The sequence below is a fragment of the Pteropus alecto genome, unplaced genomic scaffold, assembly GCF_000325575.1.
Source record: "Pteropus alecto unplaced genomic scaffold, ASM32557v1 scaffold94, whole genome shotgun sequence".
NCBI classification, from domain to species: domain Eukaryota; kingdom Metazoa; phylum Chordata; class Mammalia; order Chiroptera; family Pteropodidae; genus Pteropus; species Pteropus alecto.
The window spans coordinates 4,034,424-4,059,484 of NW_006437736.1; the positions used below are offsets into that span (position 1 = coordinate 4,034,424).

General features: G+C 42.6%; 1 protein-coding gene across 1 annotated transcript in view; it reads right to left on the reverse strand.

Moving 5' to 3' along the window:
- Nucleotides 1-24,029, reverse strand: part of RFX4 (regulatory factor X4) — a 120,881-nt gene extending 96,852 nt beyond the window's left edge. Inside the window, 2 exon segments of the mRNA XM_006914517.1 lie at nt 16,940-17,026; nt 23,960-24,029. Coding sequence (XP_006914579.1) covers nt 16,940-17,026; nt 23,960-24,029 — 157 coding nt within the window.
- Between the last annotated feature and the right edge of the window lie 1,032 nt (nt 24,030-25,061).

The following is a 25,061-nucleotide window of genomic DNA, read 5'->3' on the forward strand; positions in this document are numbered from 1 at the left end:
AAGGAAAACGCCTTCCAGCTCTCCCAAGTTTCAAAACACTACGTGTCCCTCAAATGCGGATACTCTGAGAGCGATGATGTTTTGGCTTTTCCAACATGTTAGATTTATACTTTAATACCAAAAAAAAGGGGTGGGATGTACTTTTACAGAAAACTTACATCAATTTGTGTTTTCATTTGACATAATATGTTACAGCTTGCAGAGCTCTCTCTCTTCACGACAGCATGGCTGGACTCACCCAACTTGCTATTTTCCCATCTGAAGGTGGGTATTTGACTCTATAATTTTGACACAAAGAACATACTGACCTCACTCCCCATTTGTTCCTTGTAACGCCAGTGGACCAGTTAGTGTGGAGTAGGGAGACTTTAAGTGTTCAAAAGAATCAGGTCAGCAATGCAATAGAGCAGGAGTTGGCAAACTTTACTGTAAAGGGCCAGACAGTACGTATTTTTGGGTTTTGGAGCCAAGAGGCAAAATCTATAATATTATATAATATTTGTGTTAAAAAACCCCACCAAATTCACAAAATTTTAAAGACAAAATTCAAAATATAATAATAGTAATTTGAGTACAATTTTGGTAATACAGGTCTATTAATGAAAATGAAATTATTTTGCGGTAGCGGGCAACATTTTTCTTAACTGGGATTCACAGTTTACATTTCCTATCATCAAATAGGTGACAAATATTCAACTATAAAAGTCATGTTTCGCTTTACAACCCTACAAAAAGAGGCATCAGGCCAGATTTGATCTGTGGGGTTTTAGTTTATTGACCTCTGCAATATAGTGCTCTAAAAAACAGATGAATCTTTACATACCTAAGAAGTGCTCACCATTTTATCATGCATAAACTGAAAAATACATTGTAATTAGTCTCATCCAATTCCTAATGAGGATTTTTGATAAAAACAGTCAATACGAATAAAATTTCTTGATCCACAGAATTTGATCCAAGAAGACTGGTACATATAATAGTCCTCCCCAAATTAATAATGTCAAAACCTACAAACATAATCAACAAAATTTAATAAGAATGTAAACAATCGATGAAATAAATCTGTGATGTAAAATTTATATGGAAAAGAATTTGTACCTATGAAGATAATCTAAGTAAAATAAAAATGAAAATGGAAGAAAGTGAAATATCCTGTATTAAAAAACGATTTACAATAAATTAGCTTAATAAAGTTGAGTTCAGAAAATATTTTCTTGATGAAAATTTATCAATATTGAGATAATTCGGATTAAAATGTCTACTCATAAACACGGTGGCGGATACTGTTGTTGCTTATTCAACGACTACATGTACCTATACCCTCTTCCTCATTAACAGAAGCCCAATTTAGAGAGGACCACGTGTTCAGGGAGGTGATCCCCTCACAAATCCTAGAGAAGTGAATGATGTTTAAATCACGGCAATTTTATGTGCTCTAGCCACTGATGGATCAGATAGGGTATACATGATGTGGTGCCGGCCTATCACACTGAAGAAGCAGCTCTCTGAGGTCTTCTGGGAAAGTTATTTTCCCCTAATGAAAAGAAATGGGGGCCATGATTTTGAACTTCTGGCCTCCAAAATTGAAAAAATAAATGTCTGTTGTTTGAGGGAGGGAGGGACGGAGGGAGGGAAGGAGGGATGGAGAGACTCTGGCCTGGCCTGCTTTTGAACATGGCTGAGAGGACATGATAACTGAAGTGAGGTGGCAAATTTTCAACTCGGAAAAGAGCAGCCTGAGGACAGAGGTAAAGCCGAGGTAGGCAGAGAGGAAAAGGGAGACAAACGGGGGTTCTGAATGTCAGGTTGCGCCTCTGATTAATCAACCCTAAAAAGAACTGCCTCTTTGTTTTGTGAGCAAATAAATTTTTCGTAGTTAATAAAAACTTCTTTTTATTGGGTATTCATTTCCCCACCAGCAAAACCACCCTAATTGATAAAACACTCACAGCAAATGTTCTCAGGGGCAAAATATCCCAATACAGCATAAGCATGATACCTGTTTATCCTGCTCTGTCAACCCAGAGTTTCTTCTAAAGGTTTCTCATCCTTTCCAGCCTAGAATAAATGACACCACCTCTTTGAAGCCTTCCCTGATACTATCCAAGTCAGGAATCACTGATCTTTACTGTTCTTCTACATCCCATTACTTGTCTCTCGGTTGAACCAGTTTAGCCACCTGGATCATTATTTCCGTACATATGCATCTCACTGACTTGGGTACCCTACTTAGGAAGTACCTACTGAAGAAGGCAGGGGTGGTATCTTAGTCATCTTCATTTTCCCTCCTACCTGGACCTTCCAAATGGCACCTAAATGGAAGAGCCTGCTTTCCACAAATGTCTTTAACAATCTTTAAAAAAAATTAAATAGCACAATAAGGAGCATGAACACACACATCTTACAAGAATGCAGGTAAACAGACATGAAGAAATACTCAAGCTCAGTTATTCACAAAGAACTTGAAAGAAAATAATGAGGCACAACTACATCTCTGAAAGTAACAAAAATTTTAAATAATGATACCACCCCCCCCACCGCCAATGCTGGTGCATAAATGGTAAAATTGACAGTCTCATACTTCTCCAAAGGTAGTGTTAACTGGTAGAATATTTGCAGTAAGCAACTGGCAATAATCTTGAGAGCCATCTAAAATATCCAGTCCTTTGGCTCCAGACCGCAACTCCTAGAAATTATACTAAGGAAATAATCGAAAAGAAAGAAAAGTATCTTAAAATGTATGATTAAAAAAAATAAAATAAAAAACGAGGAAAAGTATATAAACAACCTTAATATACCTCTGCCTAGCTTATGCAGGAACATGATTAACATTTCTCTTCCCCCTAGAACTGGCTGGGTTGTTTTTCTTTTTCCTCCTGCTTCTTTAAATTTTAGCATTTTAGCCAACCTGGACTAGATGTCAAAGACCTACGTTCCAGAATCAATTCAAAAACTTACTGGCCATTCCTGAGCAACTCGTGGCTTCATTTTTCTTCTTTTGTAAAATGGTCATTTTATAGAGCTATTGTAAGGATCATATTAATTCAATAAATATTCATTGAATACCCAATTTGTGCCAGCTAGACACTGGGGATTAAAAAAAATAATAATAAATGCTTGTCCTTGAATCTGATTGGGTAAAGAGAAAAACAGAGATGAGAGAGGCCAAGTTCAATGAGAAGTGATAAATACTGAGACACGGGTGGGCATAGAAGAGCCAGCCGACCCAAGCTGCATGAAAAAGCAGGGCCTGTCAGAGAAGGCTTCTGGAAGAAGCCATAAATGAGCTGACCTGACATGGGAACCGGATGGCAGGGAAGATGGGACAAAGCTGGGGGTTGGGGGGTAGGGTAGAGAAGGCAAGAGACCTGAAAGATCATGTCACCTTCCCAGAAGCAAGGTAGCTGCCACACAGGTCCTCATTGGGTGCCGTGAGTGGAGCGAAGGTGCTGGAGGGCGCTGTTTGACAACCTGGCAATCCTGCCTAAGCTTCAAGACAGTTTCTTGTCCTTAAACTGAGGATAATAATGACGGCTACCTTGAAAGGTGTTTGGGAGGATTAAGAGAAATGAACTTAACGCAGAGGCTAAGAGCTCAAGAAACTCAGTTGCAGGAGCTGCGTGGTGAAGGCTGCCTGGGGCTGCCCTGGCGGGCGTGGAGGCCGCGGGGCAATTCTGCTCTCCGGGACCTGCCGCAGGAAGCAGGCAAGCGGGGCGGCCTCTCTGCTCCGGATGATTTACAGGGGCAAAGACAACTGCATTGCTGGGACCCTGCAAGGCACACACCAGGGGACATCATAGCTCCAGACAGGAGGTGGCACTTAAGCTGGCCTTGACGAGATGGTCAGGGGTTTTAAAAATAACCTCGTTTTCTGTTTGCAAAAGTAATACATGTGCATTTTTTTTTTTTTTTGATTTGGAAAAAATAGAGAAAATAGAAATCAGTAGAAATCCAAGACCCTTTCAGTGGAAAGAACAATTGTTAACTTTTTATCCTATTTACCTCATCTGTTTGCATGCAGTGTTCTGTTTCACACGCAAGCATACACACAGACCCCTGATAAAACAAGTGGGGCCACACAGCACAGCCTGGCTTGTAACCTGTCTCATTCACGTTTCCAAGGACAGGTCAGACTTTGAGAGGTGCTCCAGGGGAGGAAGTGGCGGGAGGAACTGCGTGAGGAAGGAGCCTGGGGCTCAGGGGACAACACGACTGGTCCACTTGGCTGTAGCCAGAAAGTTTCTCTCCAGGATTCCATCGGCGTCTCCAGCTCGGGTGATACCTGTCTCTAGTATGTCGGATTGTTTTTCCCAACTGAACTTTGTTACGGCCCATTTCTGATACCAGTGAACGGAAAGAGAACGGGCTGTGAGGGGAGGCAGACCTGGGTTTGAATCCCAGCTTTGCGCCTAACTCTGTGTGGGAGCCTGGGCAGTCACTTAACTCATCCAAGCCTGAGGGCCCTTATCTAAAAGAATCATAACATATCACAAGGGTGGTTTGAAGATAAAATATGATAATATATGTTAAAAACTAGAAGCATTTTAAAACTGCCAAGTCCGTGAGCCAGGCACTGGGCATCACTTAGCCATGCTATCTCATTGTATTCCTCCCGACGGTGCTCTGAAGACATTGTATATCCCTATTTTATTAAAAAACAAAAACAAAAACAAAACACACAGAGCTTTGGCAAGTCTGAACGACACGCATGAGGCCATGGAGCCAGGGAGTGGAGACTGGACTTCAGTACTTGACATATGGTGGCTATTGCCATATTTAGACAAGACGAGAGCTGGTCTCGGAGCCAGGGAGTGGAGACTGGACTTCACTCAGTACCTGACATATGGCAGCTATTGCCATATTTAGACAAGACGAGAGCTGGTCTATCCCAGTGCCGACACGGACCCTCCGGCTCAGTCATCAGACAGGTGCCTTCCACCTCTTGTAGGCCCCTTTTTAGGCCACTGGTGATGTCGTGCCCAGGATCTGAATGCCCAGCCTCTTTCCCCCAAAGGATGTGTGAATCACACTCAGACCTGACCCCCATATCTGATGGCTCTCAGTCCTAAGTCACCTGAAATGCTGGTTACTCATTGACTCATTCATCGAATATTTTTGGAGTGGTGACTATGTTTTAGCCCTATGCCAGAGGCTAAAGAGTGAGAAAAAACAGAGTCGTGGTCTCTGCTCTCTTGAGCTCAAATTATCAGCAAGTAAAATGTAAGTTCTGGGCTAGAACTGTGAGTGGCAGGTTCATGGTGCTATGGCAACACCAAATGTGGGATGTGAGCCAAGCCTTGGGATCTCAAGGAGCAGCAGGAGCCATCTAAGCAAAGAGGACAGATCACCTTTGAGGTAGATTGAAATCGCCAGAGTTGATAGAGACTTAAGGAATTGGTCCTGCCAAGGGCCTTTTCATTTTAACAGGCAGAAATGCCTCAAACCAAACAAGATTCATCCTTAAGGCAGAATGTTGGGCCAGCAAGACTCCAGGAGCCATTCATAGTACACGCTGGGCCAACCACCCTCAATACCCACTCTGCGCGTCCTACCAAAGCCAGCGAGGGCGGTCTGCTTAAACCCCCCGCCACGACGCTGCCTGGCGCCTGGTCTTCTCCACGCACGCTGTTCTGCTCCTACTTTGCAGTTACGGTTCCCAGCGGAATCTCAGTCCAATTGCCAGTGGTGAGCAACTCTGCTCCCCTCTCTTCCCTTCCATCTCCCAATATAAACTCTGGGTCCAAATTTCCAGGCTCAAATTCTGGCTCTACCACTTGCTAGCTGTGTGACCTCGAATAACCTTTTGGTGCCTTGGTTTCCTTATCCACAAATTAGGGGAATAACAGTAGCAAGCACACACTGTGAGGATTAACCGAACCACTCCTGGTACAAAGTGCACGCTATCCAAGTGCTCCCTATAACTATAATAGCTGTCACTCCTCTGAAGGGACAGTGGGCCTGGACCCCTGTCCTACCCAGTGAATAACTGGGTATTCACACCTCCCCTGTGTTCTCACAGCACCTTTGCTAGCTCCTAACAAAGTCCTGGTCACAGGGTGTGGTCTCTGCTCGCTGACCAGTGTGTCTACCTTGCTTGTTTTTAAGCCATGTCATAGGGCACAGACCATGCTCACCCTTGTGTCTCCAGCACCCGCATGTGGTAGGGGCTCGCAGAGTATTGGTTCAATGAACGAATGGCTAAGATAACACCACAATCAAATGCTGAACCTACCCGCCTGATTTCAGTGCGCACAGACCATAGCAATACTCCCAGGGGCATTTATGGAGGACTCGTCATATGTCAGGCATTGTGCAAAGATCTTTAGGTTATTGCATGTAATTTTCACAGCTGCCTGAGATAGTGAATGACTGAATGCATATGAAACATCAGATATGGTGCTTGATGTATTCTTAATGCTTAATTAGTGTTAGTCCTAATTATTAGTACTAGCCCCTTTTACAGAGGAAGAAATTGAGGCTCAAAGAAATGAAATGATTCGTCTGAGGTCACATAGTCAGTAGTAGAGTCAGGAGAGGAACCCAGGCTAGTTGACATGCAAACCTCCCCAAACCCAAACATTTATAAACTTTTCTCTTCAAACCTGGAGGAGTGGACTAAAGATTTTAGAGAACATATTATCTGCCTAATCACTTCTTTTCTGCCTCTATGCTGACTGGATTCACAATATTTGGGGACCTATTCTAGAATATTTCCTGCCCGGAGCCAGTGTGGCAGAGCTTAATATTGAGGGAGAAAGTTTCTAAATTAATTACTTCTTTTCAAATCCCAGAAAAGGTTCAAGTTTATGCAAGTCTCCAGTTTCACTTTAAAGTTTTAATTCCATTTCCTTTCATTATGCTAACCTGGCTGCACCTGGACAGACCTCACCTGTTGAGAACGGGGAGCTGCCAAACATTTCATTTCCCTTCATCTACCTCCTCCCCGGCCCCTGCAAAGGGCACCAGCCCAGGATCAGGGTGCCTGGCCCCAGGCCTTTGGCAGTGGGCATCAGCCCCTGGCAGCAAAACCTTTTCCCCGTGGGAACAGGGCTACATCGCAAACAAAACTGCAATGTTGGCAGCTTTGCCTGAGGGGGCCCTACACCTGCTTCCTTTCACCCCCTCCGGGTGAATTCCTTCATAACCTTCCTAACTTTGATACAAAACCCAAAGCCGTAGGAGAAAATGCTGATAAATTTTACTACATAAAAAAAAAAACCCAAAGCTTCTATATGGTGGGTACACAGGCCATAAGATAATGACCCACTTGGGAAAACTGCAGCCATAGCATAGACGACGGTCTCATCTCCCCATCAGAGAAAGCGCTCCAATAAAACCAGGAGGAAAAAGAACGAGAACCAGGAGAAAAAACAGGCAAAGCACATGACACACAGTTGATGGAAAAAAATACAAATATTCCTGAAATGGGAAAAGATGATTAATCTCAATCAGTGAGGATGGAAATTGCACGAAAATACCATTTCTCACTTATCAGATCGGCAGAAGTCCAAACCGGGACCACGCAACACTGCTGCGTAGTTGTGGGAAACAGGTGCCCTTACACCTTGCAGGGGGAGTGCAAAATGGTGCCTCCCCATATGGGAGGTCATCTGGGAGAATCTGCTGATAATGCCACATGCCCTTTATCCAGCAGTTGCACGTCCTACAGCTACACCTGGACTCACAGGAAATGACCACATACAAGGCTGTTCGTTGCAGCTTGTCTAGAATAGCAAAAATTTAGCGACATCCCAGCGTTCAGATGGTTAACAGAATCGAGATGCATGCTCACAGTGGAATACTACGCAGCTGTGAAGAAGATTAAAAACAAGAAAAGAATGAGGATGCTCTCTGCTATGTTCTTACTGTTGTAGAACACCCCAGGGGTCGTTATTAAGTGAAAAGAACAAGTCACAGCACAAAGTGCATATTTTTTGGTGTAAGAAAAAAACCATATATTTGAATTTTTAATTCGCATAAAGAAAGAAAATACTGGAAGAAAACACAATAAATGAATGAAAGTGCTCACCACTAGGGAGCGGAGGTGGGAAGACGAGGGTGGGGGAACCAAGGCTTCTCAATGAGTACCTATAAAGCATTCTGATTTTTGGACCATATGAATGTATTATCTATTCTAAAATACCTTGATTAAATTCAAACAAACAGGACAGACTGGGGAGGCGACATCTGAAAGAAGAATCTATTTAAATAGTTAAGTGGTCCTGAAGTGCCAAAAACTGGAAGCAAAATACAAATACTCATGTTCTGGCATGGCTTTGCAGTATTTTGCTTTCCTAATATTCTATAACGCTGAGCGCCTACTTTGTACCAGGCCCGACTGCATTAAGCACTAGTGAGACACTGTCAATAAGACGTGCTCCCTGCCCCTCAGGGAGGCATGGCCCGGGGAGGACTGAGTGGAGATGCAGAGGGGCCCTGGTAGTGTGCTCCAGGCACAGAGGAGGGACTGCCTCATTCTCCACAAGAGGAGAGGACAGGGAGACAGTCAGGGGGCAGAAAAGGCAGCTGTGACGGCTGAGGAAGGGGAGGAGTCGGGTGGTTGTCTTAAATCATAACTAAGCACTGGGCCTCATCCGCCAGCCAACAGTCTTGCCCTCGGGTCCTAGGCAGGACTAAAACTGTAGCAGACACCCATCGAGGACAATCCAGTTTTTAAAGCCATCAGGAGAGGATTCTCTGCGGAACTCCCCCCGGACTTCCCAGTGTGAGTCACTGTCCTTGCTCCAGGAGCCCTATGCACACCTTTGTGCTAGGGGAGGTTGCGGGGTCGGGGGGTGGAGAGCTTCTGTCTACAGTGCAATGGGAATATGAAACAGTTTAACCACATTTCCCCTTCTCTGGAACCCTTTCTAATGAAGTTACAAGACCCCAAACTGTATAATAAACTGACATGCTGAGCGAGCCAAGTAGAGCAAGAGAAATATAGAACTTTCACGTATACAGCGTTGAAATGCAATGAGATTTTAATAGGATAATGATGAGTCACATTAAGTTGTGACCCCAGTTCTATGCCATCGTGCCACTGAATTCCAACTTCCCCTTCTCTGTGCTATAAGTATCTTCTGTCACCGCCAGGCAGGAATAGCCATGATGGGCTGGTGAAGGGTTGGGGAGGGTAAAGGAAGAAGGCTCCATTCTGCGTGAGGCAGGCAGGACAGGAGGACAATGGCAGTTGTTAGGAAGTGTCAAAGAGTAGAGAGAATGGGACACGATACAGACTATCTCAGGAGACACAGAACCCCCTTCCCACACATCCAACCCCCCCCCACACACGCACATACACACATACACTCACACACACACACACACGCGCACGCGCACATACAATTGTTGCAGATAACGAGAAGATTCTGGACTCTGGCCTAGGATACAAGATAGAGGCCGATGTCATTTGAGGAAACATATTAATAAAACATATTAAGGCTGGAAGACTTGGGCACATCTGGGTTACATCTAGCTTGTCCTGTTTCCCAACAGGAATCTCAAGGAATCCCAGCGGGTTCTTGCCTATTGGTCCCATCTTATCGCCCCAGTCTCTCCAATTCTTTCCATCCCACAAACACTGCCCTGCATGATAGCCTCGTCACCTCGCCTGGACTAGGAGGAAGCACCCAAAGTGTCCTCCTGGCTCTAATCCACCCGCAGAGAACCTTCACATTAACCTTCTGACAACGCCACTTAGATTTGTCACTACTCTACCTGGCTCCTCTTTGGGAGCACCTTACCTATCAAATTCAAAAACCCCTGTTTGGAATTCAAGTCCCTCAACAATATGGCCCAAATTTCCCTTCCCGGCCCTGTTTTCCATGGTTCTTCCGCCTCTCTGCTCAAGCCAATCTGGAAAACTCTCCAAGCTCAAAGTCTGCCTGGTGGCTTTCTGCCTCCCGACCCTCTACCAACACCACTTAGAGGAAACACATGGATCCTCTGAGGCCCAACGCAAATGCCACCTCCTCCAAGATGCCTTCCCTAGTCACCTTCCAAACTTGTGACCCCTCCCAAACTTTAGCATGCATTCTAATCACCTGGGGGTCTTGTTAAAATGCAGAGTATGTTTCAGTGGGCCTCAGAGTCTGCATTTCTAACAATCTTCCAGCGAGGTTGTGCTGGAGTCCAGGAAGCACGCTTGGTGTGGGAAGGTCGAACACCTCGCATCATTCAAATGGAACTGATCACACATGGCCTTGTGTTATTAACATTCAAGCATCAGCCTTAGCTTCCCTTCTAGACTGAAAATTCCTTAAGAGCAGGGACCCAGAGAAGAGACTGTTGTTGATGGAGTAGAAAGAGAGCCAGCTGTAAAATCAGACAGTTCTAAGCTTAAGTTTTAACTCTATCACTTATTGGTATGACACTGAGTAGGTCCCAGAACCTCTGAATCTCTTTCCTCATTCGTATAATGAGGACAAAAAATACCTCCCTCTTAGGAGATTAAAGGAAACAGTGGCTGTAATTATGCCCCGCGTGCTGTCTGATGAGGAATATATTTTAATTTTGGCTCCCTGCTCTTTCCTTCCTGGTATACCCTTTCCACACTCTTGTATACAGTAAGTGCTCAGGGAACCTTCTGGGCCCAACTGTGGGAGGAATTTCTGTTCTACCTGTACAGTTCTGTTCGATTCACACGGCTGAGCTTTCCTCTCTGGATAAGACGCTCCAATCAGTCATGGACCTGACACTGCTTTATAGTCACAGGCTTCTCTTTGTTGGCGATTCTACCAACAGAAACGTTAAAAACCTACTGACATCTGCCAGGTAGAAAATGCAATTTGTTCAGATTGGAAATGAGAATTTATGAGACCCGACGGATGGTAAGTAACCCATCCACTCTCGTTCAGGCTTCCACTTGTCGGGCATTTAGAATTTGACCTCGCAGGTCCATGGTTTTCTTCCAAACTGTATTCCATTACAATATCCCATGTCCTATTTCCTTGTGCTCACTGAAGCTCTAGTTAACCAATTAAATTAGCCTTTTCTGGGTTAGTAAGAGAGACATAGCGGGGAAAGCACATGACAGAAATCGGAAGCTCTGGGTAACCATTCGGATTCTAGCACAACCTATGAATATGATTGTGAGCAAATAATTTCCCTGCTTTGAGTCTCAGTTTCTTCATTTGTAAAATAGGAAAGTGGACCAAGATGATCTATAAAAATCTCATAGTCTTTGATTCTAGACTGATAATAAGCTGATTATTCCCTAATTCCATTTTCTTTTAATAAGGACCCCCAATGCTAATGCCCATCCCTCCCTCAGGCCAGGAGGAGAAGTCTTTTTCAGCAGATGAAACTTTGATGTCTCTCAAATTACTCTGGGAAGGCATTTTTACCTGCTTGGCAAGTCTCAGCCATTCCAAATATTAAAATCATACGGACTCTGTTATCTGACCACGGTGAAATTACATTAGAAATCAATAATAGAAAGATAACTGAGAAATAACAAAATGTTTGAAAATTAAGCAATTGATTTCTAAATAAACCAGGAGTGAAAGAAGAAACCACAATAGATATTAGAAAATAAGTTTAACCGAATGATAATGAAAGTATGATGTTAGAAAAATTATGGGATAAAGTTAAGCAGTGCTTAGAGAAAGATTCATAACTTTAAATGCCTATCTCAGAAAAGGTTGATAATCAATGACCTAAGTGTATATCTCAAAAGCTATAAAAGACAAAGAATTAAACTCAAAGTGGAAGGAAACAATATAGATAAGAGCAGAAATAAAGAAAATAGAAAGAAGATATAAATTGAGAAAAATAACAAAGTCAAAAGTTGGACCTTTGAAAAGACTAATAAAATCAATAAATTCTGGCAAGGCTGAAAAGAAAAACAGAGAAAACATAAATCGCCAATATCAGAAATGAAAGGAGAATATCACTATAGATGTTAAAAATGTCAAAAAGCAATAAAAATAAAGTTTAAATAATGTCATGTAAATGAATTTCAAAATTTAGATGAAATAAATTTCTTAAAAATAACAATTTGCTCAAAGAAAAAAAACAAGAAATAGAAAAAATGAATAATCCTATTGCTATTTTTAAAATTGAATCCATCATTAAAAACTTTTCCTCAGGGAAAACTCCAAACCCAGAGGACTTCAGTGTGGAATTCTTCCAAATAATTAAGAAGTAAATAATGCCAATTTTTTACAAACTCTTCAGAAGAAATGAAAAAGAAGCTCCTCACCTCTTTTTTATGAAGCCTGTATAATTGTGGCACCAAAACCTGACAAGAGCATTGTCAGAAAGGGAAATCATAAGCCGATCAAATCTCATGAACATAGGTACCAAAATTCTTAACAAAATAGTAGTCAATCAAACCTAGAAATATATTTTTTAAAAAGGATGATACTTCTGAACAAGTGCACTTTATTCCAGAAATGCAAGATTGATTTAACATTCAAAATTCAATCAATGTAATTCACAACATTAACAGAATAAAGGAGAAAAACATGATCATTTCGCTAAATGTAGAAAAAAACATTTGATAAAGTTATACACTCCTTCAAGAAAAATCTCTCAGCAAACCAGGGATTTGGTCATGTGTATCTACAAAAAAATCCACATCAAATATCATACTCAATGGTGAAACATTAAATGCTTTCCACCTGTAGGTCAAGAACAAGACAAGGATATCCTGCTATCACCACTTCAATCCAACGTTGGACTAAAGGTCCCAGCCAGTGCACTGAAGCACAGAAAAGAAATAAAAATATAAAGACTATGAAAGAAGATGGACAACTATCATCATTTTCAGGTGACATGATTATGTTTATAGAAAATTATTAAAAAGGCAAATTCATAATTAATACGTAAATTTAGCAAAGAGGCTGGACATGAAACCATTATCTAAAAAATCAATTGCATTTCTTATACTAGCAACTAGCAATTAAAAAAATTTAAATAAGACTACTTACAAAAGCACTGAAAAACATCAATTACCTAGAAATAAATCTAATGAAAATAAATCTAATAAAATCTCTACACTGAAACCTACAAACGTGGCTGAGAGAAATTAAAGGCCATTTAATACAGGGTGGTCTAATGTCACATACATAGATTGGAAATCTGATGTTGGTAGGATGTCAGTTCCTCCCAGATTTATTGTACAGTCAATGTGATCCCAAGTCAAAATCTTAGCAAGTGTTTTGTGCATGTGGAAACTGACAAGCTGATTCTAATATCTGTATGAAAATGTTAAGAACTTAAATTAACCAAAACGATCTTGAAGAAGAAGAGGTTTTATGCCACCAGTGAGCATAACCCAAAAAAAGACAAGCAGACCAATGGTTTTGAATAAAGGTCAAGGCATAGATCCACGTTTATGATCTCCTGATTTAGGACCAGTGGGTAAAAAAATATTATTTTCAACAGAAAGTGCTCTATTGGTCAAAAATTAAAAATAAAAACACAATTCTGACTCCTCCTTCACACCATATACAAAAATTCCAGATGGACTGCTGATATACAGGTAAAAGATAAAATAATAAAACTTCTAGATAATAACATGAAAAATATCTTTATGACGTTGAGGTAGATAAAGATTTCTGAATAGCACACAAAAAGCACTAACTATAAAAGAAAAACATTGATAAACTGGACTTTGTTAAAATTAAGAACCTCTGTTTGTCAAAAGATCCCACTAAGAGAATGAAAAGGCGGACCACAGAGAAAAGATATTTGCAATACTTTTATCTGATAAACATCTCCTATTCAGAATATAAAAACAACTCTTACAGATCATTAAGGAAAAGGATGCTCGCTATTACCACTTCTATTCAGCATAGTACTGGGAGACCTAGTCAGAGCAATTGGATAACGAGATTATTTATACACACACAAAAGACCTGTTGGAACTAATAAACAAATTCAGCAAAGTTGCAGGGTACAAATCAACACACAAAAATCAGCTGTATTTCTCTATACTAACAATGGACAATCCAAAAAAGAAATTAAGAAAACAATTCTACTTACAGTAACATAAAAAGAAAAGACAATACTTAGGAATAACCTTAACCAAGGAAGCAAAAGACTTGTATGTTGAAAACTATAAAATGCTGAAAGAAATTAAAGAAGACACTATTAAATAAAAAGACATCCTATGTTCATGGATTTGAAAAATTAATATTTTTAAGATGTCAGTACTACCCAAAGTGATCTACATATTCAATGCAATCCCCATCAAAATTCTAACAACATTTTTTTTTGCAGAAGTAGAAAAATCCATCCTAAAACTCATAATGAATCTCAAGGACCCTGACTGAATAGCCAAAACGATCTTGAAAAAAAAAAAAATGTTGAAGATCTTATATTTCCTGATTTCAAAACTTAATACAAAGCTGTACAGTAATCAAAGTAGTTTGGTACTGGCATAAAGATAGATATATAGACCAACAGAATAGAATAGAGAGCCCAGAAATAAACTCTCGCATATATGGTCAAATGATTTTTGACAAGAGTATCAAGACCTTTCAATAGGAAAAGGATAGTCTTTTCAATAAATGGAGTTGGGAAAAATGGGTATCCACATGCAAAAGAATGAATTTGGACCCTTGCTTTACCCTATATGTAAATTAACTCAAAAAAAATAACAAAGATTTAAACGCAAAAGATAAAACTATAAAACTCTTGAAAGAAAACAGAGGAAAATGTTCATAATTTTGAATTTGGCAATGATTTCTTGGACATGACACCAGAAGCACAGGCAACAAAAGAAGTATAGATAAAATGGACTACATCAAAATTAAAAACTGCTGTGTATCAAAGGCACAATAACAGTGAAAGGCAACCCAAGGAATGTAAGAAAATATTTGCAAAACATATGTCTGATAAGAGGTTAATATGCGGAATATATAAAGAACTACAATTCAATGACAACAAAAAATAAACACTTTGGTTAAAAAAATGAGCAAAAACTTGAATAGATCCTTCTCCAAAAAAGATATGCAAATGATCAGTAAGCACATGGGAAGAAGCTCAATATCACTAATCATTAGGGAACTACAAATCAAAACCATGAACTATCACTTTACACTCATTAGATGGCTATTATCAAGAAAACAGAAAATAACAAGTATAGGCAAGGATGTGGAGAAATTGCATTTCTGGTGGAAATGTAAAGTGGTGCAGCCGGTATGCAAAACAGCATGGCAGTTCCTCAAAATAGTAAACATAGAATTACTATATGATCTGGCAATTCTACCTCTGGGTATATACCCAAAATATTCAAAAGCAAGAACTTGAAAAGATATTCGTACACCCAGATTCATAGCAACAGTCTTCAGGATAGCCAAAAGGTAGAAAGAACCCAAATGTCTATAAATGGATGAATGGATAAACAAAATGTGGTACATGCACATAATGGAATGTCAGTCAGCCTTAAAAAGAAAGGAAATTCTGACGCATGCTACAACATGGATAAACCTTGAAGATAGGCTAAGTAGAATGAGCCAGTCGCATAAGGACAAATACTGTGTGATTCACTTGTATAAGATACTTAGAGTAGTCAGATTCATAGTAGTAGTTGCCAGGGACTGAAGGGAAAGGGAATGGGGAGTCATTGTTTAGTGGGTACTGAGTTTCAGTTTCGAAAGATGAAAAAAGTGCTAGACATGGATGGCGGTGTTGGTTGCACAACAAAGTGAGTGCACTTAATACTACTGAACTGTATATTTAAAATGGCGAACGGCGTAAATGTTACGTTATGTATATTTTACCACAATAAAACTGAAAAAAATGCTCAGAGATGCTTAAGAAGCAGTCAAAAACTTGGAACAGTTTAAAAATCCAACAGCGTTTAAATGGACATGTAAACTGTGGTATATGCATACAGAGAAATACTACATACCAATGAAAAAGAAAGAAATGCTACATACAAGAGCATGGATGAATCTCACAGACATCATGGTGAGTGAAAAAAGCTACATACAAAAGAATAGAGAGTCTATGAGTCCATTTATACGTTTCACAAACAAGCAGAACCAAACTACAGTGTTAAAAGTCAGGACAGTTGCTACTAACAGGGAAGAGGCATAAGGGAGCCTCTCGAGGTGCTAGAAATTTCTGGGTGGTGATTACACAGGTGGATACAAAATATGTATCTAAAAAGATATTCATCAAACCATTCACTTACGCTTTATGTACTTTCTGTTCAGTTTATATTAGTTTTATGAAATAAAGCAAAAGGGATGACAGAATGACAGGAGGGATGCTGGAAGGAAGCGTTCAGCGTGTCAAACAGCCTTGGGGATTACAGAGGGAGTGTCCTTAGCTCACACTTTGAGAAAACTGAACTAAGGAGATGCATTTTACCAAGCAAAGGAGAAAGACACTCTGTCCCTGCTGGAAATGACATTTATAACAAGCCTCCCTCCTTTTACAGTTCTTAGGGGCAAATATAAGTCCCAAGTTAGTCTTCTGCTCTTTAACATAAGGCACCTAGAAGCCCCAGTCTGACATCACCCAAGGAGGGTGTCAACACAGCAGTTTACATCCTTCCGTGAACTCTAATTTTCCAGTCCAAGATCCAGGAGAAATTTTTACTTTCCAATAGCCAGGACCTTAGTGACTCGAAAACAACAATCCCATGACACACTACTTTAAAATCACATAATGGCCTTTCCCATTCAGGGTCCACGTTTGCCCAGCTGGAGCATCACTGTAACAGTGTCTCTGGGGACTCAGACAATATGATCGTGTACACAGCAAGCTTTTGCAGTGGCCTCGGTTTCCACATCCACCTGACTGCGTTGTACTCCCCATTGCAGACTAGTACGGGATGGCTTGGGGTACTTCATAAATGCCTCAAGAGTCTCTGGTCCAGGTGACTTGCCCCGGACTAGCATTCTAGAAGTGCTAGATCTCCCATCAGGACACTGGCTGTGTCTAGGATGTCAAGGAAGAATGAGTTTCAAGCACTTACTTTCATCATTAGAAACATTCCCCAGAGATGTGTGGCTGGAATAACGTTTGTTTTCACTTTCGTTGAGACATCTTTCAATCCAGCTCTCTAAAAAAAAGAAAGGAAATCACAAAATTGCAGAATTGCTATGTTTGTGAAGAGACGGAACACCATAAACACATTAGATTTAAATGTCCATCGACTTTCATCTCAGTGTGGCCCCGACTGGAAATGAATTTTACAAGGTCCACGTGCACCCTTTGCTGGGTAGTTTGGAGGTGAAATGGTAATTCAAAGCGCTGCTTGAGTATTTCTTGGTCAAATTCTACTAATTCTGGAGTATTCATTGTCTAATAGTATCGACTGAGGATTATCTCTCTTCAAAAAGAAGATACGCCCCTAAGAAGTAGTTTGTAAGACGTAATTTGGTCAAGTGGATCACTGGACATGGTTTGCAGACTTTGAAATCAGCAGCAGAACCCTTCATTCAAACAAATACGAAGAGAAAAGCAGATAAAGCCCTGTGTTCTCTGTCTGCAGTGGAGGAGAGGGGCAGGGGACCTCGCAGCTCACCTCCCTTTGCCCAGTGACCCTGAAGGGGCTCTTCCAAGCACAGACCAAAAGCTGCTGCAGGAGATACCCACAACTCCAGAATAGCTATGTAGTACTTTTAAAATACAAAAGACTCTGGTTTTAAAAATCTAACTCTGAAGGCTGTAAATTTACTTTCCACAACATAGCATAATGCTTATTCCATCCCCCAGACCAGGGGTCCACAACCCCTAGGACACGGACCAATACTGTTCCCAGTTAGGAGCTGGGCTGCACTGCAGGAGGTGAGCGGCCGACAAGCGAGCAAAGCTTCATCTGTATCTGCAGACGCTCCCCAGCGCTAGCATCCCTGCCTCAGCCCCACTTCAGATCATCAGGCATTAGATTCTCATAGGAGCGCGGGTCCCTGATGCCAAAAAGGTTGGGGACTGCTGCCCAGACCATCCACCATTCATTTATTCATCCATTCATTCAACATCGTCAGCTAAGTACAGTCATTTCTGCCCTAATGCTTGTTCTGAAGATAAGAATGTGTTCCAATGCAAGTATTATGTTAGGGAACATTTGAGCACAGAGAAAACTTTGTGTTTGCTTATGCTTGGTTTCTTCTGTAAGAAACTTGAGGTGAAAGCAGAAAACCACTCGTAGCTGAACTGAGCCTCAAAGGAATATGCAAACTTCACACACGCTCACACCTCAAACGTCTACCATGTGTGTTAAGAGCCACACCTGCCCAGATAACTCATGTCCCTCCACTTCACAGTAACTCTCAAGCGGCAGCCCTTCTGACATTCACTTCCAAAAGCGAACTTCAGTCTCTTCCAACGTGAAGGGTCATATTTACTGTATTTGTGTATCTCGTAGCCATTTAACGTGCAAAACTGTGCTATCGTTCTTATTGGGCTCTTTATATTTTAATGTGTCACTGACAAAGGTTTTGAGTGTTGTGCCCCTTATTCTTCCAGTAAACTCCGTGGTTTTTATTGTGCAGTTTTGCAGAACGGTGAGTTTTAGGAATGCCAACGTGGAGTTACAGCAGAACTGACGACGGCTATGGTTGCGTGCTTTTGCACGCTGCTGTCATTATAACATGGCAACTAGCGTTTATTGGACACCTATTTAACACGCCAGGCCCTTTACACATGTTATCTCTCGGAACTGAATCTCTCGGAATTGAAGATTTTAATCTCCATTTTTCCTAAAAAGCAAATGAAGCTTAGAGAGATGAAGTAACGTGACTCCTCATAATTCAAAGAGCCAAGGGAAAGATCATTAGTTAACGCCTTGGTAACATATTGTAAAAAGAATCCATGTTGGCGAATAAACTATGCAGAGAGGGGAGAAAGCAAACTCTGACGGCAGGGAGAAATGTTGCGTTTTGTTTTATATTTTATGTTCCAACAAACTGCTCTTTTAAAAGCTGCTTCCAACATTGTAAATAAGTCGGGAGACGTGGGGTGGGGAAGTAGGGGGATGGATATCCAAGGGAACAGGAGCCAGCTTGTTAAGAGTATATGGAAATCTGGTATTTCTGAGGAAACACTGAGCAGCAGAGAAATTCAAAACACTGAGACGCCACCCCTTCCAGATATCAAATGCACAACCTAGAAACAAATGACTTAGAATATTTTCAGAGCTGTGATGGCACAAGGTGGGCGTTTGTCATCACGTCATATCCCAAAACACATCTGAATACAAATCTCCAGAATTCTTTGAAGGGCTTTCTAGGATGCCAGAATGTCTCCACTTAGATCTTCTAATCCCTTCAATCCTGGCGCATTTTCCCTTGGCAACAGCCATGAGTGATTTTGGATGGTATCTACTGAAATTCACTGCCTCTTTCTCCACCAAACCATACCACTCGAAGCAATTTCTGTCATTCCAGGCTCGCCCCTGGCCTTCCTAGCTAAGTATTCACACCTATGTACTCTCACATGTGTGTGGATACACACAGCCACACACGTATCACCGCCAGCCCCTTCAGCGGAAATAGGGAACTAAGAGAAACTCTCGCTCACTCATTTGCCTGTGTCAGGATCAGGCCTCTTAAAACTGGAGTCCTCAAAAGGGTCTATTCCTGCAGGTGAGAATCCCCAGTGATTGATGGGACTCTCTCTGAAGAACTCTTGGCAACATTCCGGAGAGGACTGGCCTAAACACCAAGAGAACTGCCCAAAAGAGGTCAAGTCAAATAACTCTCTGATGGCCGAGCCTCTTCCCACACTGCCCAGGGCTATAGAGAGATGAAAGCAAGGTTATAAGGAGGGAGAGAGGGTTGGAAGTGCAATTAAAAAAAGAGAAGAAATCGCACCAAAGAACCCTTACCCCTTCCCATTGCACCCGCTCGGTCTCTCTGACCCATAGTCTATGCCTGTCGCCACTCTGCTCCCCGCTCTACTTACTAGGGCAACACGGAATCAGTGTGGTCTCTCCTGCACATGACAAATAGAGGAAGACAGGCATCGTGTCTCCATTTTTCTGGTCAAAGTATCCCCTTCGTTTCAGTTCTTTCTTGGAAGAAATTTTTCCCAATTCTCTGCCATCCAATTCACTTGTTTCTGGCTGTCTTCTAGTTAATCAATGTCCCTTTGAGCATGGAACACCCAGGATGAACTCTCAGAAGTTCCAGATGGTGGTGTGAACAGTGCCAAGAATGGCAGAACCATCACCTCTGCTGTTCTGGACACATGGAGTTCTCAGAGCATTCAAGACCTTGCATTCCACAGTGCATGGATGGGGTATCTGCACCTCATGTCCCATAACTCAGGTTGCTCCACACGATTGGAAGCCCCCTATTAGGTCCTCTGAAGTAAGTTTCATATACTTTAAAACTATAAACAATGGAATTTTGGTCTTGCAAAGATCAATAATTATGCAACCAGAATGACATGCATATTGAAGTTTTTATAACACACTGTATTCATCTCTCTTATTTATTTGTAGAATATGTGATTTAATAATAACAAAGGCCACCATATATTGAGCCATTGTTGGCCAGGCATTATGCAAATGCATTATATACACCATCATACTAAACAACCCTATGAGGTAGGCGCTATTAATATGCACATTTTAGAGATAAGAAAACTAAACCTCATAAAGTTTAGGTGACTTGACTAAGTCACCCAGCTGGTAAGAGCAGGACCGGCATTCAAACTCAGGTCATAATCAGTGCTCCCTCCAAGCATGAACTGTGTCCCCAGAACACAGTACCAATATTATAGCATTGATCACAGTCTCCCTTGCATTAGAACTTTTGAAAACCCTCTACTCGCGTATTACAACTTTTGCTAAATATTTCTTTGTCATACACAACAGGCTCTTCGGTTTAGGTCTTAAACATCTTAAGAATGGAGTCCATTTTATTCTATTTCTTTTGCCTCTCCACTTGTGCCTAGTATAAAGTTCTTCCTATAATCTGGCCTCGATAAATGTTATATTATTGCCACACATGACATCAAAGTATACCCAGCATATAGATAGATATGTCCACACATGTATAGAATTTCCTAAAAAGTATGACACATCAAAGGCTATTTTCTAAATAAAGAAAGCAAAGTTCAACAATTACTTTGTGCCTTCTAGACACAAGAAGCTGTGAGTGACATAGACAAGAATAAGATGGACTTCTGCCCACTAGCTGTCATCCAGAAAGTGAGGCAGGGGCTAATCCTCAAGCTCATGGGCGCAAGGACCTGTTCTTTTTGTTTGCCACCTTGTACCTGGCGGCTGGCACTGTGTCTGGCCCTATAAATGCTGCAGAACAAACATGAGTTGTGGAATGCCTCGCTTTTTTCAAAAAACAACATTAAGTTCCTACTGTGTGCCAGGTACTACACAAGGATATTCACGTATGTCATTTAAATTTAGCCCCAGAACAATATTATGTGGGATGTTTTAATAGTTCTGTTTACAGAAATGAAAACTAAGGCTTGAAGCAACAGTCCTAACCCAAGGCAGACTGTGATCGATGCTGTGATATTGGTTCTGAGACACAGGAGGACAGCTCAGGGCACACTGGGGCAACTTACTGCTCCCAACTGCCTCATTCCTGATCCATAAAGATCATCTGACCTTTCAGTAACGACCAAGCTTGCTCAAAGTGCCCCAAAAGATTTAACAACGGCTGTGAGTGTAGGCTCCTAGGCTGCGAAGCATCCCTTCACCTGACTCCTCCGGGATCAGGGGCAGGTAGCAGGATGCTGATAACAATGCCTTGTGAATTTGCACTTTACAAGGAGTTTTACCCACACTCTTTAGTGGCAGCTCTTCATGTCCCCCGACTTTAGATTGAAGATCTGAAGCCCCGAATTTGAAGTGACTGTTTTAAGCTCATATAATGAGGTTAAGCAGAGCCATAAGTGGTCACCAGGTTTTCTAGGAGGCTTGGTTCCCTTTGCAGCAGCAAAGAATAACCAGGAAGTAGCTGCGGCATCAGGGACGAGGCACGTCCAAGGCTGTCCAAGGCTCGGAGCAGCGTTTCATAAACACGTATTGGTCTGGCAGGAGCAGCTGACTACGATGGTTACCCACAGCCAGGTAATCCTTGAAGTTTACAGAGCACAGTGAGATGAGGAACCTGATCTGAGCTCCACGGTCCACCTCATGAGATTGAAATTCATCCCACTTTACAGATAAGGAAACTGGGGTTTAGAACATGGCAGTGGCTTGTTGGCAGTGGCCTGGGCAAAGTCACACAGCTAGAAGGACTGAAGTCAGAATTTAAACCCAGATCTTCAGTCTCCAAGGCCTATGTTGCTTCTTTCTGCCTCCTCATATTGCGAACAGACCAGTTGTTTTCTCTTAGATTATCTATCTATCCACTCATTCATTTTGCAAATAATTATCAAGTGCCTTCAATATAAAGTTCCAACAAAAGAGATGGACAAATACTTTTTAACAAAAAGCCAATGTTATCCCTGGTGGACTAGGGTCCCAGGACTTGAAAATATATTGTTTTGTTTTGTTTTGTTTTAATGTATTATTCTTATTATTTCCCCCACCTTAAAAATGTAAGTTTTAACAATGCCGTATGTCTTGCTCAATGCTTAGTACCCAAGAGCTAGGAACTGTGTGAGGCACAGAGCTGGTGGTGGAGGCTGTGATGAAGTAGGGGGGTGGGGGGTCCTCCCCCAGGAAGCCTCTGAGAAGATAGTGTTGGAGCAGAGACTGGGAGCACTGAGGGAACAAGGCCTTCAAAGCTTCAGAGTGGGGACCACAAAGGCAGAAGCCCTGAGGAGGGATCCCGCGTGACCTGTTTAAAAAATGGCAGGAAGCTCCAGTGGCTGATGTGGGATGACCAAGGGGGAGACAGTACGAGAGGAAGGAAAAGACAGATCGAGCCAGAGGGGTGCGGCCGTGGAGTTAGAACTGGACTTCAGATCCAAGCCCTGCCCCTTACTGGCTGTGTGACCCTGGGATGGCTCCTGAACCTTCCTAAAACCCTACTGTCCAGGTTCCCCAAAGAGTAACTGAAATAACACAGGTGAAGTACTTAGAAGGCCTGGTTTTGTGGGCCATGGAAAGATGGTGAAAGCGTGGTCTCTATCCACCAGGAGCTGGCAGCCCAGTGTCAGAAACAGACAGCAGTGGTGAGGTCTGGCATTATTGAGTGTCCCTCCACCCCGCCCCCATCACAACCAGTCACCCTGATTCACAGGCCTCCTCCTCCCAGCAACAGAGACGTAAGCAACTCCGATCTGTGAGCAGGAAACTGAGAGTCAGAGAGGTTAGGCAAAGTCCCCCAGCTGCTTAGTGGCTGAGCTGGGTCGGGTCTGTCTGCCTCCGAAGCCGGCCTCGCCGCAGCACACTGCCTCAAGAAGCCAGCAGGTAACCAGGGTATATTCGTTATTAAGATAAGGTGCCTGAAAGGGAGCTTCCAAGTTGGCCTGGCTGCTTCCTACAGCCGGTGGCATTTCCGCTGGCCCTTAAAGGATTCGGCATCTGCCAGACCAAGGAGCAAGGAAGGGCATTTTGGACAAGGAGGTCACCATCATGGACAAAGGCACAAAGTAGGTTTTGGGAAAGGCGAAGAGTTCACTGACCCATGACCCACGGAGTGGCGGGAGACAGGTGGGAGAATCCGTTAGAAGTGGATCGCTAGGGCCTATCCCGCCAGGCCAAGAGCCTGCAGGCAGCCGGGAAGCGGTGGTGATTTTTAAGCAGTGGGGGAGGAACCGACGAGCTTTGTTTCTGAGGAACTGGATGAGAACAGGGAGTTCTTGACTTATGCAATACCTGAAGAAAACACTGCCTGACTTATAAAAGTGTCACCGAGTTTTAATAGGAGTTATTCATACTCGTTCTACCAACAGTCTTTCAGGCCTCTGTGCTGGGGCCTATTTTAGGAACTCACAGCTTTATAAATGCTACATAAAAGAGTTGACATGCCACCCTCACAGCTACCAAGCAAGGACCAGGCCCCAGTCCCTCTGGGGGTGCCAGAGTGCACCCAATCTCCCCTCCCCTCCCTGGGGCCCTGGTCATTACCAGTGGAACCACACCAACGTAGCCTGCTTCTGTCTCCCATGGCACCAGGGTGTGCTTTCCTCTTGATCATTCTCTCTTAGCCCCCTTTTCTCTCGCCCCTGAGCTCCCCACAGTGGTGACACACAGGATCATGTGGAAAGTGTGGGCCCCAGGAGGCTGGTAGCTGTGGCCTCTCCAGGGGAGAACTCAGGTCAGTGGGTTGCCATGGCAACACCTCAGGCCCTGCCCCAGGGGCCTCTGGGTTCCAGGAAGGGGCCCCTGCCCTGTCTCCAAGGGGCGGTCCCACCCTTCCCCTACTTTTTACTCCTTCCCCTGCCCACCAAATGTTGATTCAGTGCTGACTGTTTTGCCAGGCTCTGAGGATTTAGTGATGAACACGGCAGGCAAGGTCCCTTGCTCTCAGGGAGCTTATATTCTGTGGTGGAGACAGACAAAAACAAATAAGTGAGATAACTTCAGAGAGCAAAGACTGTCATAAGAAAATGAAGCCATGGAATGGGAGAGAGAGAGATAGGGGCGGGGTGGTGTTTCAGGTAATAGGGACCCTGAAGGCCTCTCAGAGGACGTGATGTTAGAGCAAATACAAAGTAAGATTTGAGAAGGGAGTAGGGAAGAGCCAGGAGCCAGCGTGGAGGAGGAGGAAGCGAGAGAGCATTAGGAAATGAGGGCAGGAAGTTAGCAAGGGCCCCAAGTTTGTAGGGACTTGCTGGCCATAGTAAGAACTTCATATTTATTCCAAGTGCGCTAAGAAGCTACTGGGGGACTTTAAATGGGGGATGAGAACTCCGCTGGCTCAGAAAGGAGTAGCCTCCTAGGGCATTTATATTCATTCATCCCACTATTTGTTTATCAACTGTTTTTGAGTACCATGTGCCAGGCACTGGGCTTACACATAGGGATATAACAGCGAGCGACACAGTCACAGTTTTTGTCTTCATGGAAGGTTAGAGTTTAGTGTGGGAGTCAGCTATTAAATAATCACACAAATAGAGATGTAATTACCAAGAGAGCCATGGGAGAGGAAAAAAAAGAGAGGTCTGACCTAACCTATGATCGTCAGGGAAGCTTCTCAGAGGAAGTAGCATTAAACTAAGGATGAGGA